Source organism: Octodon degus, unplaced genomic scaffold (genome assembly GCF_000260255.1).
Source record: "Octodon degus isolate 3935 unplaced genomic scaffold, OctDeg1.0 scaffold00281, whole genome shotgun sequence".
Lineage (NCBI taxonomy): Eukaryota > Metazoa > Chordata > Mammalia > Rodentia > Octodontidae > Octodon > Octodon degus.
In genome coordinates, this window is record NW_004524857.1 from 1,579,406 (window position 1) to 1,595,659 (window position 16,254).

A 16,254-nucleotide genomic window follows, 5' to 3' on the forward strand; every position below is an offset into this window, starting at 1 on the left:
TTCTTCATTTTTATTTTGGACAGTTTTTATTGTTATATTCAGTTATGTTTGTAAATAATTCATTTTCAATTTGCAACCTATTAAAAAAATTCGGTTTTGGTTTCATTTAAAAATAGGAGTTTATGCATTAATAACATTCAAATACATACTATGTTTCTGCCTAAGTGAGACCTAACTGGAAAATAAATCAGCCTTGAAAACTACAGATCAAGGGGGTGGGGAGATGGCTCAGTAGAATAAGAACTTGCCTGGCAAATTTAGGGGCCTAAGTTCAATCCTAGTTCTGCCAAAAAACCAAAAACAAAACAACAAAACAACAAAAAGAAAATGGGATCAAAAGGCCAGCCCCAAGTAGCCTGTCTTTGCCTTACCTGCCTTACAGAGTAACGATTGATTAAGAGAAATAGTGACAGCAGCTATTATTATTTACTGGTGAAAATATAACCAATGATGTAAGCAATCTAATATGTTTTAACTGATCATGATTTAAAGTAATAATATAGAAATACTTGGATAAATAGTAATACTTTATTTTAGTAAAAATTTATTTAATTCTAATTCTTAATGCGCTCCAAAAAGAGAAATTTTTATTTAAAAATTTGTTAGGCTTCTGAATAGCTCTGTCAATAATATATGTTTTATAAGCTAATGTTGGGTGAAATCCTACCAGTCAATTAATGGTGTGTTTACAAATAGATGGAAAATAGAGAATAAAAACCACATAACATGTGGATGACTACTCACAGCTATGGACAAATATTTCTCCATTTATTGTCATAACAGATTTAATAACAACATTATTAAACAAAACTATTAACATTATTAAAATGGTACTCACTTTAAAATCAAGATATCTATGTATGATACAGAGGGTGACAAAATCTTCAGCAGACAGGCCAGGCAAGTTTTCAAAATCTAAATAGGGTTTATAAATAGAGATTTCTTTACACAGAGCAAGTGAACCGAGAAGCATATCACTCAAACAAACATAAACGGTTCCTTCTACTTTCATCTCAGTTTGTGGAATCGCTGCTTTCGTGAGTGTCAGTGCCTCCCGTAAGAGACTGCCCTTGTCCAGTTGTGACCTGGACAGCACCCTTTCTGTGTCTGGGCTGGGCTGACAGTGATACCTGACTTTGTGAAGCTGGAGAGGGAGGGCTCCTTTCACAGGAAGCAAAGACTTACAGAAAGCTTAGGTGAGTCGGAATGCTAATTGCTTACGGCTGATCATCTACACTAACCGCCCTTACCTCTGGCTGCACGCTGGAACTGCCTGGGAAACTTGAAAAGATACTGATGCTGGGGCTTCACGTCCAGAAATTCTCATTTATTTGGCCAGTGGTGCCCTCGGGGCGTCGGGGCAACAGTGGATCACACCCTTACCCACACAAAGGGACTGAATGTTTGAAGAACGGGGTCCAAAGCAAAATCACCGTCCAGGGATGCTCCGCCATGCAGGGAAGCGCTTACAGATTCGAGCCATAGCTGCTTACCTAGTTTGCCCAACACAGCGTAAATTTTTGCTCTGATATTCTCAGCAACATCCATGACTGCAATAGAAGGGCAGTTAGCAGGCAGTGACGTAGTTTTTTGTTCTTCTTGAAAACTAGTAAACAGAGGCCTCTTCGTGTCTGATCATTGGATATCACAAAAATACGGAAGGAATAGATAAAAACTATCGTAAATAAATATTTAATTTTTATTTTTTATTTATTTTTTATTTTTATTTTAATTTTTTTTAATATTTAATTTTTAAACTTCAGTCTATAGGCCATAAAGTATTTAAAAACATTCCAATAGTGAAATAGTATCTTACACATAGTTACTTTTTTCAAAGTAGAATCAGGAATTTTTCTCTGTGGCAAAACCTAAAGCTTTCATTTTTATTATTTATACAAAATATAGATTTTGTTTTGTTTTGTTTTTTTGTGGAACCGGGCATTGAACTCATGACCTTGCACTCGCCAAGCAAGAACTTATTTACTGAGCCATCTCCCTGGCCCAAAGTATAGTTATTTTTAAAAGGGAATTTTTTTATGTAACTAACTTCTTCAGTACCAGCAAATAAGCAAACAAAATATTTCAAGTAATAAAAATGGGCTGAACATCATTTTGGCCCTAGCCTTCCAAGCCAATTAAGACTCAAGACATATGAGAACTTGTACTGTAACATCATGTAACTTGGTAGTGTCCCAAATTTTCTGATCAAGGAGATTATGGGACCAAAGAGGAAAGTGATCGATGATGTAGAGTGTGCCTAAGGAGAGTCACATGGAGAGAAAACATTCTCTCAGGCTTTCACGGAGAGCACATTGGCCAAGCAATGGCTGTGACTCATCCACATGGCTGACACTTGACTAAGCTTCTACAATCTGAGGTACAAGATCTCAGGATAAATCCTGAGGGGATTTCACTGACCTCATCAGACCCAAAAGCTACAACTCTTGCATAGGTCCTGCTTTACCTTGGTCTTAACCATCCAGTAGAAAAGTATAAAAATGAAGTATAAGAAGTAAAGCCATGCTGTTATGTTGAGCTGTAGGGGACTCAGGTCAACAATTTCTGACATTGCCAGTAAAGTGGAAGACCCAATACTATTATGGGCTACTGGACTCTTTTAGAATATTTTGCTGAGTTTACACACCTATAATATTCAAATACTGGAACTTAACAAAAAAAGGGGATACAGATTAATGTCCATTTTGTTTCTGTGTATTCAAAGTGGTTAAGATAGATATATAGTTACATTCTCTTAATGAATAGAATGATTTGTTCTAATGGTGTTTGTAGATAGGATATCAAGTCCGCATCTTGTATAGCAATTAACCACTAAGAAGAATGTATGCGGTGTGTTAATTATTGAAACTGTCCTACCGATTTGAAGCTGTCTCATTGCTATTTGTTTATCAATAAAATTATGGCAAAAAATGGGTTGAAAATAGAAATCATCAGAGACATGTTCATTTAAAAATAAATAACATATTTTTGATAAAACAAAACTGCAATTAGAATCTTAAAAGGCTTAGGAGATGTAATATGGCATTATAGAATACATAAATGAACAATGTATTCTCAGACTATAAACCTCATGACTATGGTAATTAAAATATTTTTACTTAGGAAAAAATTTGTTTATAAATTGTGTAAATATTAAGGTAAAAATTATTAAAATTGTTATGAAGCACCCTATTTGCATCCCTAAAATTTACTGGTAAATGGAATAATACTGAATCTCTTTGTAAAAGCAGAAAGCCCAAAAATACTTCATTAGAAAGTACTATTAAGCCAGGCATGGTGGTGCATGCCTATAATCCCAGCACTCAGGAGGCTGAGGCAGGAGAATCAATGCAAGTTTGAGAACAGCCTGGGCTACAAAATGAGCTCAAGGTCAGCCTGAACCACATAGGGAGAGCCTGTCTCAAAAAGACAAAAAAATATTGAGCTGCAAAAGGCTCAAGTCAACAACTTCCGACATTACCAGTTCCGCGGATAAGCCTGTACCATTATGGACTATTGAGCTACATTGGATTATTTTACTGAATTCATGTACCTACAATATTTGAATGGCAATGGGACACCCATCTCTGACAAAACTAAACAAAAAGGGGGGATGTAAATGAAGGTTCATTTTGTAGTGAAAAAAAATATCTGTATATACAAAATTAGGATAGATATACAGCTACTTTCTCTTAGTTCAATAAGAAAGATTTATACTAAAGTGTTTAGAGAAGACATGTCTTCAGCTTTTACTCTGAATAACTACTATGAAGACAACAATATGCAATGTATTAATTATTGTAACTGTCCTACTAACATGTCTTGAAACTGTCTCATTGCTATTTCTTTTTCAATAAAATTAGTAAAAAATAAATAAAATTTTTAAAAAAGACAAAAAAGTACTGGAAGTAAATAAATGTAGCCAAGTACTATGTTTTAAAAATATTCTATAAAAAATCTAAACCTGCCATTGACTTGCTCCGTTCTAGTCACTAAGTATTCATATTAACAATTTTTTTTTAATTTAGTTTTTGACCATACTAGGAATTGAGCCCTAGGCTTTTTGCACTGTTACATGCCCAGTCCTTGTTTTTATATTTATTTATTTGGTGGAACCTGGGATTTAATTCAGGCCTTTGCACTTGCCAGGCAAGTGCTTATTCTACTGAGCCATCTCCCTGGCTCCCTATTTTTTTTTTTTTAATTTTTATTTTGAGACAGGCTCTAAGTTGCTAAATTGCAGAGGATGGGCTCAAACGTGGGATCCTCTAGCCTTGCCCCTCTGGCATGTAGGTTCACAGGCTCGTACCAGAGAGCCAGGCCAATGGTTCAGAATTTATGATAGCAACATCTTCGAAGCGCTGTGAAAAGTACTTTAGAAAATGGGGTGAAAATCCTCATATTTTCATCATACTCTTTAAATCTCTTAAAAATATGCATCCAGTTGCTTCCACTAAAAGTCCCAGATACACTTACCAATGATCTTCCCGTATTTGTCACGCTTTACTCCTAGCTCTTTTTCTTCTTTTCTCCACAGTTTAATTAAAAGACTAGCAGCTGTCTGATTCTTTTTTCCTCTCCAAGCATTGACATGAGCTGCAGTTTTGGGATTATCACAGAATTCAACCATTATTCCAAGTATTAGATTGCAGAACTTTTTTTGGTTTAACTTTAGCAAGAAAACAGAAAACAAAGAAAATTGTGATAAAAATTAAGGAAGATTACTTTTCTTAAACAAGAGAAATGTATCATCAGTAAGTTCCTTCTAACCCAAGAATCTAAGTATGATTTGGGGACAATCTCCTGTTAAAAATAGACACCAACTGCATTGGGTATTTTTAGTATCAGAAATTAGAGATTAAAAAAGATTGTAACAACTTTTTTTTTTTTTTTTGGTATTTTAGGGAAGGGTCTACAGGGTGTTCAGAGTCTCACTACTAGATTGGACTCAGTGATCTGCCTCTTTACAGCCTCCCAAGAGGTGGGATTACAGGAACGTGCCACCATGCCCAGTGTCAATTGCTGTCTCAGCGCACCATGGGGGTGGGGCCAGCACAGCAGGCCTGGGGATCAAAAGCCTGGCCCCTGCCCCTGCACCTGCTTGCAGGTGCTTTAATCCGCTAAACTATTTGGCCGGCCCTTTTGTTATAATTCGTCAGGTAGTCCTAAATATGTATCATGATCAAGGAATGTAGTTGATTTGGAAAAGGGAGATTGGCAAAAATGAATGAAGATATTTTAAATTATTTCTTTTTTAGCACTAGGGATCATATTCAGGGCTGTGCACATAGGCAAGTGCTAAGCCACTGAGCTACAACCTGCACCGCAAAGGTCAGCAGCAGCATGTTGCTGTAGTTACAGGGTTTTCATGTTCTGTGCTTTGCTAAAATTTGAAGGCATCCCATTAGATACACTATCTTCATTATCAAGACAATGATTGATGGTGCAATGATTAAAAAGTAAAATGCACCTTTGTAGCTTAACAATAATACCTATAGGGTACTCAATCATTCAAAAAAAAATCCCCTAAGAACAAACAAAATTTCCTTAATTTTCAAAAAAAAAAAAAAAATTGTTTTGAGTCGGGGTCTTGCTATGCAGTCCAGTCTGGCCTTGAACATGCTACATATCCCAGGCTGGCCACAAACTTGTGGCGATCTTCTTGCCTCAGCTTCCCAAGTGCAGGGATTACAGGTGTTCATGACCATGCCTGGCTAGTAAACCAAAATTTAAGTATAGAAATTCAGTCAGATGCTGTGGCCTCCACCTAGTCATTTTTTAATGTGAAAATCTTTTATTGATTAATTCTTATATTGCTAATAGAATACAACAAGGGAAATGTGCTGTTTTTTGTACTATAAAAAATGATTTTTTTCCTGATATGAGATACTAGTATTACCTACAAAGGGTTATATGTTGTATGAGACTGCCTGGCACATAGCAAGCTCTCAATAATATTTAACCAATGATAAAAATTACTGCTGTATACTTGATAAATATTGTAGTAGAATTTCATTCGGTGGGTACACTTTCAGAAGGAAGAGGCAAATGCCAAAGTTTAAAGTTGATACAAAAAATTCACGTGGGGCATGGTGGTGCACACCCGTAATCCCAGCACTAGAAAGGCTGAGAGAGGAGGATGGTTGCGAGTTCAAGACCAGCCTGGGGTACAAAGTGAGCTCAAGGCCAGCCTGAACTGCACAGAAAGACCCTGTCTCAAAAAGATTTTTAAAAAAATTCATTACAGCATATTTATAATTTGTACTTTATTGATTCAGTCCATATTAACATAATGATACAGCAATAAAATGCATAGTGATGTGTCAGGCATGATTTTAACCAATGTATGTATGTATGTATGTATACACATGTATGCACATGTGTGCATGCATACAGAGGCATGTGTACATAGTATCACTCACTTAACTCTTCCAACAGTATGATGAGGCAGATTATATTGTTACCCTTGTTTTATAGAAGATGACATAAAACACTTATTAACCAATTTTATTTATTTATTTATTTATTTATTTATTTATTTATCTATTTATTTATTTATCTAGTTTGCAGTACCAAGGATTGAACTCAGGACCCTGCGCTTGCCAGGCAAGCACTTATTCTACTGAGCTATCTCCCCAGGCCCACCAATTTTATGTTAGGGACAGGAAGGCATACAAATAATGTTAGCATGTCTATTAAATTAAAGCAGGCTCATTATTAATAAGATCAAGAATGGTGGCAATCATAGGCCAAGACATAGCTAACAGTCCTCATGAGAATTTTTCCCCAAATTTTACTAGGATGAAATAAGAATTTGTATTCCCTACCATTTTGACTTAGAATTGAGGCTAGAACTGAAGTTTATGTTCTTCCTGCCTGCTGGGTGGGGGCTGCCTTTACTGGAAGGCTTCGTCTGCTCACTGCTGCTCACCCTGCAGCCACACTGAGGCGTCCTCACTCCTCCCCACTATATATAGTTCTTTCTAAATGCTTACCTCGTCTTTTCTAAATGCTTACCTCGTCTACCCAGGCCTTTAACTTTAAAAAAAAAATTAAAAATCACGTATGTATGTACGTATGTATGCATTTAGTACAAAGCGCTAAGCAGCTCAGACTCATAGTGGTCTTCTGGTCTCAGCCTCCCCAGCGCTGGGGTTATAGGCATGCACCATAATGCCCAGTCTCTGTGGCCAGCACGGTGACCTGTAGTTCTGGGGCTGACGCAGCATGTAGTACCAGGATGGAGTCGGAATCCTCGCGCTTGCCAGGCAGGTGCTTAGATCGCAGAGCTATCTCCCCAGCCCAGGCTTTGAACTAATACTGGGGGAAAGCTAGAAGTTACAATAATGTCTATAAGATTTGGTACAGATATACTCATTGCAAACTGTTTCTTAGGTTGATGGGAAAAAAATTCTCTGCTTGCATACATTTAGGAACACTAAGTAAACCAATTTCTTCACTAGAGGAAAATTTAATTTTCTTTATTTTTTCTTTCTTTTTTGTTGATACAGGGTCTTGCTATGCAGCTCAGACTCATAGTGATCCCCCTGTCTCAACCTCCCCAGTGCTGGGATTCCATGCGTGCACCACCATGCCCAGTTCTGGGGTCGGCTCAGGGCGCCGGGGTTCTAGGGCTGCAGTGCATGTGATACTGGGGATTGAACTCCAGTCCTTGCACTTGCCAGATAGGCAAGCTATCTCCCCAGCCTCTAGAGGAATTTTCATAATCTTTAATATTTCATGTTCACATTTTGTGTTTCATGAATCTCCAAGAAAAATATTTATTTAAAACAATATATTTAACCATGATTTGGGGACACACTTATTGACAAGATAGTGGTGTGTGGTGCTTGGTTTGGAAAGGTTAAGAAGGACATTTAGGGGTAGGGATACAGCCCAACAGAGCCCTTGCTCGGGATGTACGAGGCACTGGCTTCCATTCTTACAGCCCCATTTCCTCTGGACTTCCAGTTACTGTGACCATACTTACAGCTAAAACATCCAAAAGGATAAAAATGCCCTCCTTTTCAAGAAAGTAATCTTCTGAGGGATAACATCCCAAGATACAGCACCTTAAATGAAAAGAAAGTTGCTCACTGACAAAGCGAGTTTATTGTTACAGAGCTTTTTTTTTTTTCTATCAAGGAATTTTCAAAAACTACTTTTCTTCATCCCTTTAAATCAAATAACTAGTGATTTTACTTTAAAAATGGAACTTGGAAGGCACTTTACCAATGGGAATCAATGTTAACTTTTTAAAAACATCATTTGTTCTTCATACTTTTTTTTTTTTTCTGCAAGTGCTTTGCTTTCATGACAACTATTCTTAAAGGTAACCACTAGTTGCTCCAATAACTATGCCTTCCAGGCTATCTGTTTACTTTTTCAGGAGGCTGTTGTTTCTTGATTGCATCCCATCTTTGCTGTCGAGATTACTTGCTGATGTGCTGGCTGTGTAAGTATGTGGATCTCAGGAGGGGAAGAACGGAAGCTACTCCCAGGGCTACTTTCACTGTTTTCCCTGCAGCAACACGGGCTGAATAAGCTGTTGCTGGTGGCAGTGAGTAGTAACAAGACTGACTTGTGCTCCTCCTGGGCACTGCAAACTTGCTGGGGTCACCTTCCCGGGACCCTACCCTACATAGCATTCCCTACTGACAGCAAGTGAACGTTGTCTTTACTATTTTTTTCATGATGTGGTGTGTGTGTGTGTGTGTGTGTGTGTGTGTGTGTGCATGTGTGTGTTAGGGAGAGGTTGTTGGTCAAAGGGACAAACAGCTTGGCTTCCCCAACACAGGTACTTATAGGTTTTACTTCCTAGAGTGCCATCAGACATACAGCTGTTTAGTCCATGAGAGTACTTCTGGATGAGAAAACTAGTTACATCAGTAGACCTAATGAAGCAGATGACCTTAGTGTAGGTGGGCCTTAATCAGTTGAAGACTTGAACAGAATAAAGAGCTGAGGAAGTGGGAACTCCTCTGCCTGCCGGCTGAGCTAGGACGGAAGCCTCTAGACTCCTACTAAGAAGCTGCCGCTCTTGTGTGGAAAGCCTACCTCTCAGGCTGGAACTTGGCCCATCAGCTCTGCTAGTCTTCAGACTATTGGTCACAAGCCGCAACTACCCCTTCCACCCTCCCAGGGTCCAGCTGTCTGACTTATTGTCCAGGTTGGAACTTTCCAGCCTTCATAATTATGTGCCAATGTCTTATCATAAATATACAACACTCTTACAGATTCTGTTTCTCTGGATAAACTGGACAATATCTAAATGCAAAGCACCAAAAACAAAACAAAACAAAAAAAAACCTAAGACAATCTTGATGAAGAAAGAAAAAGTTGGAGGATTATCAGATATCTAGACTTATTTAAAAGATATGACTGCAAAACAGCACAGTATTACAAAGAATAGTAAGTGACCAGTAGAAGAGAACGGAGATCTGAGCAGCAGAGCCAAAGCCCAGCAGTGTGAGGAACAATGGAGGGCTGCTTTCCCTGCACTAAGCTAGAGGGAGTTCAAATCACAAAAACAAAGACTTAAATGCAGATGTAAGAATGATTTCTATTTCTGTAATGTAGAAGGTTACTTTCCAAAAGGCACAGCTTCAGTTTTGGACTATCTAAAGGAAAAATGGCGTATGGACAGTTAGCTCTGGTATGGTTGTGGGTGAAGAAAATTGGTGTCTATAGTTGTCAAGTTAACGATTTTTACCTAACTTGATTATAGTAATACCTACCAAATGCTGTCCAGTGTACTAAAAAGAAGTACACTATAGCCTAGGCCACTCTGTAACTTCTTGGGGTCAGTTTTCATTACATGAAGAACTATATCTACACCTTCAGTTCCAAAGATTTTCTGTTGAAGAAATTCATTTACAATTATTTCTTGATGAAAGTATACAATCCCATCTCTTCCCCACTGCATTCCCTAAAACTATATATTTTTCTATCAGAAAATATTATTAGTAATATTATTAAGAAAATAATATTTTAATACAATTTAACAATTTTATTCTGGGAATTCATGAGAAATTATTGTAAAGCTTATCAGTTGAAAAGAAGGCTAACAGACCTGGACACTTTATAGTTTTTGTTTTCTCTTTTCCTCTTAAAAAAGTACTAAGATTTTCTGTTATTTTCTTCCATGTTACAATGAATGTAGTCTAAAATCATACTAGATGAATACTAGATAGTAGTAATTATCATGGAAGATTTTATAGTATTTTTTATAATACTCTCAAGAGAGAAGTATATGAACAGATCTTTTAACAACTTATGCAAAATTATTAACATTTAATATTTTCTCATGCTATCTTTTTATTATCCCAGTCTGTTCTGGCTCCCATAAGCAAGACTGTGATGACACTTCCAGAAGAGCCCAGAGGCGGGGAGGAAGAATGCAGGAATCACATCAAGGCTCACAGCTAAACCTACATTTACTCCTCCTTGCCTCTCCTTAAATCTGTCTACGTAAGCCTTCATAATTTTATATTATTATCTTTCCTATTTCACTGTTCTTTACTTAAATTATACATTTTAAGACACATTTTACTATGGAGGTAAAAAAGACGGAAGGGAATTGAACTCTTGTCATAAATTTTACTTTTAGGTGTGAACTAATTGAAACTCCCAAACAACATTCATAATAGTACAGTCTACTTTGGAAAATTTGCAGTTTCTTATGATGATAAACATATATCTTCTTTATGTCTACAAATTCTAATCCAAGGTATTTACTCAGGAGAAATGAAAGCATAATATCCACAAGGAAGACTGGTCCAAGAATGTTCAAGGAAGCTTTTATTCCAATTATAGCAAAGGAAAACAATCCAAGTGCTTATAATTTGCATGAATAAACAGATTTTGGTATATGAGCCATAAAAAGAAATTACCTAATGACCAAGATCTGTCTATCTATCTATCTATCTATCTATCTATCTATCTACCTATCTATCTATCTATCTAGAGCCAAAACAATGTATATACACACACTGCAGGAAAAGGAAAATAGTACGATGGTTTTTCAACAGATGGTGTTACCCTCATTTGAGGAATCCTAGAAGATGTATATTGCAGAAAACTCACTGTGCTGTGTCTCTTAGAAAAGAAATTAAGCTTGATGTGATGAAAACCAGACAGCTTCTGTTTCTTCTCTTGATGAAATAAAATGCAAATGAATCATTGTTTAAAAAAGTTAAAAATGCATGTGCAGCAATCTCAATGACCAATATTTCCTAAGCAGCAGTTTGTTTTACTAATAAGTGTCTAGAAGCTGATGGCCACCACTTTGAGCACTTTTTGTAAATGTAGAGGCCAAAGGTAACATATACTCTCAAGATGTTACAACAAACTTAGTATTAAAATACTTGTACAAGTTTCTCTTTTCCTGAAGTGTGTATATATCTGTATCTATATCTATATCTATATCTATATCTGTATCTATATATCTATATATATTTGGGGTAGAATATCTCTATATTTTTTGGGGTACAATATCTTTCTATCTCTATATATCAGATATCTGATAGATATAGATACAGATATATAAATATATATGTACATATATATTTCAGAGATACCATTATTTCTCTCTGGGTAACAGAAAAGAGGTACAAAAGAAGAAATATTGAGTGATTTAAAGATTAGGCAAAATCAATCTATGAGTAGAAACTGGTTAACTGGAGGTGTTAGGTGACTGGTAAGGGAATAAAGAAATTTTATAGGGAGATGAGAATATCATTTGAATTGGAATATTAGTTCATTAAAACCTACTAAAATATATAAGATCTATGCACTTCACTGTAATCATACTCTTAATTATAAAAACAATATTGATCTTTCACAAGGTTAAAAATGACATTATAGACACTTAAAGCATTCATAGTTTCAGTTGATTGGGAGAGCTGAACAAACTTTTGATTTACAGGCAAACATACCTTCCTTTGAATGTGATGTTCACAAAGACCAGATAAGATAAGTAATATATCAGACTGGATTTCTAAAACAATGGCTTCTTCTTTCTCATTAGGATGGCTTATAATATTTTTAAAGATTCCTGGTACAAAAATTTAAGGAATATCATGTTATTGGACACTTTTAAAAACATTTGGATGAATTACGTTTTGGAAATTCTTCCCAAAAAAATCTCTTCACCTAGGAAAACTATTTTAAAAGGGGCTATTTTCGATGCATAGTAATGCAGAAATTATAGACAGGAGGTAAAAAGTGGATTCCTTAATCTTGCGATACAGTCATAGACCTTTTATAAACATGTAGATAGCCCCATATACATAGACAGTCTCAGTACAATCATTAGTCCCACATATATAGAAATTCTAGTACAGTGTTAATGTAGTGTTATGAAGAGTCCTCAACAGCTGCAAGTAGGGGCATATGCCTGTAATCCCAGCTACTTGGGAGGCTGAGGAAGGGGGATTGCAAGTTTGAGGCTAGTGTTTCCTAGGTTCACTCCCTTAGCAAGGCCTTTGAAAATAGTGACCAAATTTCTGGCTGTAGTTTGCCTTGTCTCTTCCTCTCTTCATTGTTAGCAAAAGTAGAAGACCTACCTAAGCTTTTTTTTTTTTTTTTTTTTTTAAACCAGGGATTGAACTCAGGACCTTGCACTTGCCAGGCAGGTGCTTATGCCAATGAAATATCTCCCTGGTCCCTAAATATGAATACATCTCTCTTTTCTTTTCTTCTTTTCTTTCTTTTCTTTTCTTTTCTTTTTTTTCTTCTTTTCTTTTCTTCCTTCCTTCCTTCCTTTCTGTTCGTCCTTTCATTTGTTCATTCTTCCCTCCCTCCCTCCCTCCCTTTTCTCTCTCTCTCTCTCTCCCTCCCTCCCTTCTTTCCTTTCTTCCTTCCTTCCTTTCTGTTCGTCCTTTCATTTGTTCATTCTTCCCTCCCTCCCTCCCTCCCTTTTCTCTCTCTCTCTCTCTCCCTCCCTCCCTTCTTTCCTTTCTTCCTTCCTTCCTTTCTTTTTTGTTGTAGTATCAGAGATAGAACTCAGGACCTTGTACTTGCTAGGTAGGCACTTATTAAGCCCATTTCTATCTCTTATTTTTCTCTAGATTTTCTCATATCTATTTGAGCATGTCATCAACAACTCGAGGCTGCATAATTCCATGTTTTTCAAAACTTTTCCCTTCTAATCAACACTGAAATAGATTTAAAAATAGCCACTATCAACGAGAAGAAAGAGTTGTACTAATATTGTTTAGACAAGAGATCATGTCTGCATCTTGTACTCTGAATAACTACTTTTTTTTTTTTTTTTTTGCAGAAATGGGGATTGAACTCAGACCCTTGAGCTTGCAAGGGAAGTGCTTATTGCACTGAGCCATCTCCCCAGCCCCTCGGAATAACTACTACGAAGAAGACAACAATGTGCAATGTATTAATTATGGTAACTATCCTACTAACCTGTTTTGAAACCGGCTCATTGCTATTTCTGTCTCATTAAAATTAATAAAAATTTTAAAAATAGCCACTATCAGCCACTATCATTGATGAAATGACATTCACAATGAAACCTAGCCTCAAAAATGAATTTCTTTTGTGCTTTAAATATTGAACAAAATATTTTCCCTGTTAAAGTGGTCACTCTGTTAAAGGCATGAAGACACATTCCCAAGGAAACCACAGCTATATCCACAGCCAGCCTTGGAGAACTACTCTTGTCCCTGATGAAATACAGGTGGAAGACCAGACCTGAGGGAGGAATTTGGTGAAGAGCCAGACCACAGTCAGGATCTGCACTCCTTCACCAGAAGCAACTTCTAGAAGTCTGAAACCAGCTGTGCCCAGGTCTCCTCATTTTTTTTTAGATCAACTCATTCTGTGTACAGGCTTGAAATTTCCCTGCAGCTGATAACACATAATATATTCATACTGATTTTTTTTCATATTCAGGTACCTTTTAATTCTTTGCCTCTTCCCTCTCCCTATTCTATACCAAATTATTCTATTTCTTCCAGATTTTTCTCCCTAAAACAGTATTATATAGATCGTCTCTGACTGACTAATCAAAACTCATGCTTTTTTCCTGACACACATACTTTTTCTTTTGTTGTCTCAGGGACAAGGTCCCTCGTGTCCTGATCTACATGTTTGTAATCACAGTGTCTATGCAGAAATTATTTTTACGTAAAAACTGCACTTATAATTCATAATGAAATTACTATTTTTCAAGCATGTCACTACTGTACTCCATAACACTGTTAGATTAAAAAAGGAGCTTCCTGCCTCTGAGAGGCTTTACTCCTCATACAACTTTGAAACATAAAAACTTTACTCCTCATAATCATTTATTTCAGACATCATTTATCACAGTAATGAAAGTTAATATAATCAGATTATAGCCATCCTTTTGTGTCTTTGTGTGAGACCCTTGGTTAACAAAATACATGGTTGCCCACGTCCCTTGTATATATTTGCATATAAACCACACATATCTTCCTGTGTACTTTAAATAATCTCTAGATTATTCATAATATCTAACAAAATGAAAATATTATACTGCTTAGGGAATAATGTCAAGAAAGAAAGTCTGCACATTCCTGGTTTAGTCATATTTTTATTTTTTATTTTTGCATAAGTTGGGATTGAACTCAGACCCTCGCATTTGCCAGGGAAGTGCTTATTCCACTGAGCCATCTCTCCAGCCCCTAGTCATAATATTTATTCTCAAATATTTTTGATGTGCAGTTGCTTGGATCCCTGCATGCATGCAAGAACATGGAGGGCCAACTGTATATGATTTTATTATTATTATTATTATTATTATTATTTTAGGGAAGGGTCTACAGTGTGTTCAGGGTCTCACTACGAGATCAGACTCATACTAATCCTCCTGTTTACAGCCTCCTAAGTGCTGGGATTATAGGCACACACCACCACGCCCAGTCTCAGTCACAGTCTCAGCACGCCCTGGGGCGGGGCCAGCAGGGCAGGCCTGGCGATCAAACCCCTGGTCCCTGTGCCTGCTGCTGTATATGATTTATTTGAAGCAATCACTGAATGTGCATGATTGAAACAACTCTTGCTTTCAGAGTAGGAAATGTGAATGCTGAAGAACTATTTCATAGCCTAAGAGGTAAATCAGTTTTTGTTTAGGCATTCTGAATTTTACACTGAGCTCACATATACACAGTTCAAGGAATAAGGGGATGTAGCATGGTTAGCCGCACACTTCTACACTAAGTACCAGTGTGCTAGCATGTCACATGCATTGGAAAATGTAATGTCATCCTCTTTTAAAATGACTCTGGGACACTTGACCAAAAATAGTGATCATGTTATTAGACGAATGCAACATAACATAGTGCACTAAAAAGATAATCATAAATCAAATGATCTCTGATTTAAGGACCAGTGTTTAAAGGAATAATGCTGACGCTGAGTCACTAAGAAGGAAAATACATGCAGGTTCCAATGTGAACAAAGATCAAGAAAATATTAAGGAGTTTCTCTGCATAAAGATAAAATAATTTTGTGGGAAAGTATTTCAAACAAATCTCTAATATATAAATATTCTTTCACTAGTAACTGCCACATTGAGTTTTACCTATCAGCTGCTGAATTGTTCCCTTTTCACAAAGATCTGCGTTCACCGTCTCATTTTCAAGGTGGACCATGGCCCGCAGGAATCTCAAAGAGTAACGCATCTGTGCGAACTTGTTGCCACGGCCACTGGTGCCATGGAAACTGTTACCATGACTGAAGAAGGGCTCTGCAGAGAAAAATTAATGATTTGTTTTATGCCAAAGAATTTAAAATATAAAACATTTTAAATAAGCAATGTGTCAGATATATAGGTTTAAACAGATGTTAAAAATTTGCCATATTTCTTCACGGTTGGTAGAAAATGTCTTTTGCTTTCTTTGATTCTCAGAATGAAATATGTTAAAATTTTGAAATTTCACCAAAAATGTTATATATATTTATATATTAGACAGAGCCTTATATTTTTAGTTTTCTTCAGTATAATTTTATGTTTTATATTTTAGTAAGGGTCTACAGGGTTTGTCGGGTCTCACTACGTGTAGTGATCCACCTGTGTTCAGCTTCCCAGGCATTGGGATTACAGGTGCACGCCACCATGCCCAATCTCAATCACCATCCTAGTGCGCCCTGGGGGTGAGGCCGGCATGGCATGCTGGGGATCGAACCCTGGCCTCTGCACTCTGCCTAAGCAGGCGCTTTAATCCACTGAGCTATTTGGCTGGCCCTCACTATAACTATATAACTATAACTATA

The 16,254-nt window shown here is 36.8% G+C and overlaps 1 protein-coding gene across 1 annotated transcript in view; it reads right to left on the bottom strand.

Moving 5' to 3' along the window:
- The window catches only part of Cfap69 (cilia and flagella associated protein 69), a 71,687-nt gene that overhangs the window by 8,861 nt on the left and 46,572 nt on the right, over positions 1 to 16,254 (bottom strand). The window contains exons 13-19 of the mRNA XM_023707129.1: positions 15,563 to 15,727; positions 11,934 to 12,052; positions 9,735 to 9,853; positions 7,988 to 8,069; positions 4,474 to 4,666; positions 1,494 to 1,631; positions 839 to 915 (exon numbers count right to left, since the gene is read on the bottom strand). Of these exons, the coding sequence (XP_023562897.1) occupies positions 839 to 915; positions 1,494 to 1,631; positions 4,474 to 4,666; positions 7,988 to 8,069; positions 9,735 to 9,853; positions 11,934 to 12,052; positions 15,563 to 15,727 (893 nt within the window). The remainder of the gene's footprint in view (positions 1 to 838; positions 916 to 1,493; positions 1,632 to 4,473; positions 4,667 to 7,987; positions 8,070 to 9,734; positions 9,854 to 11,933; positions 12,053 to 15,562; positions 15,728 to 16,254) is intronic.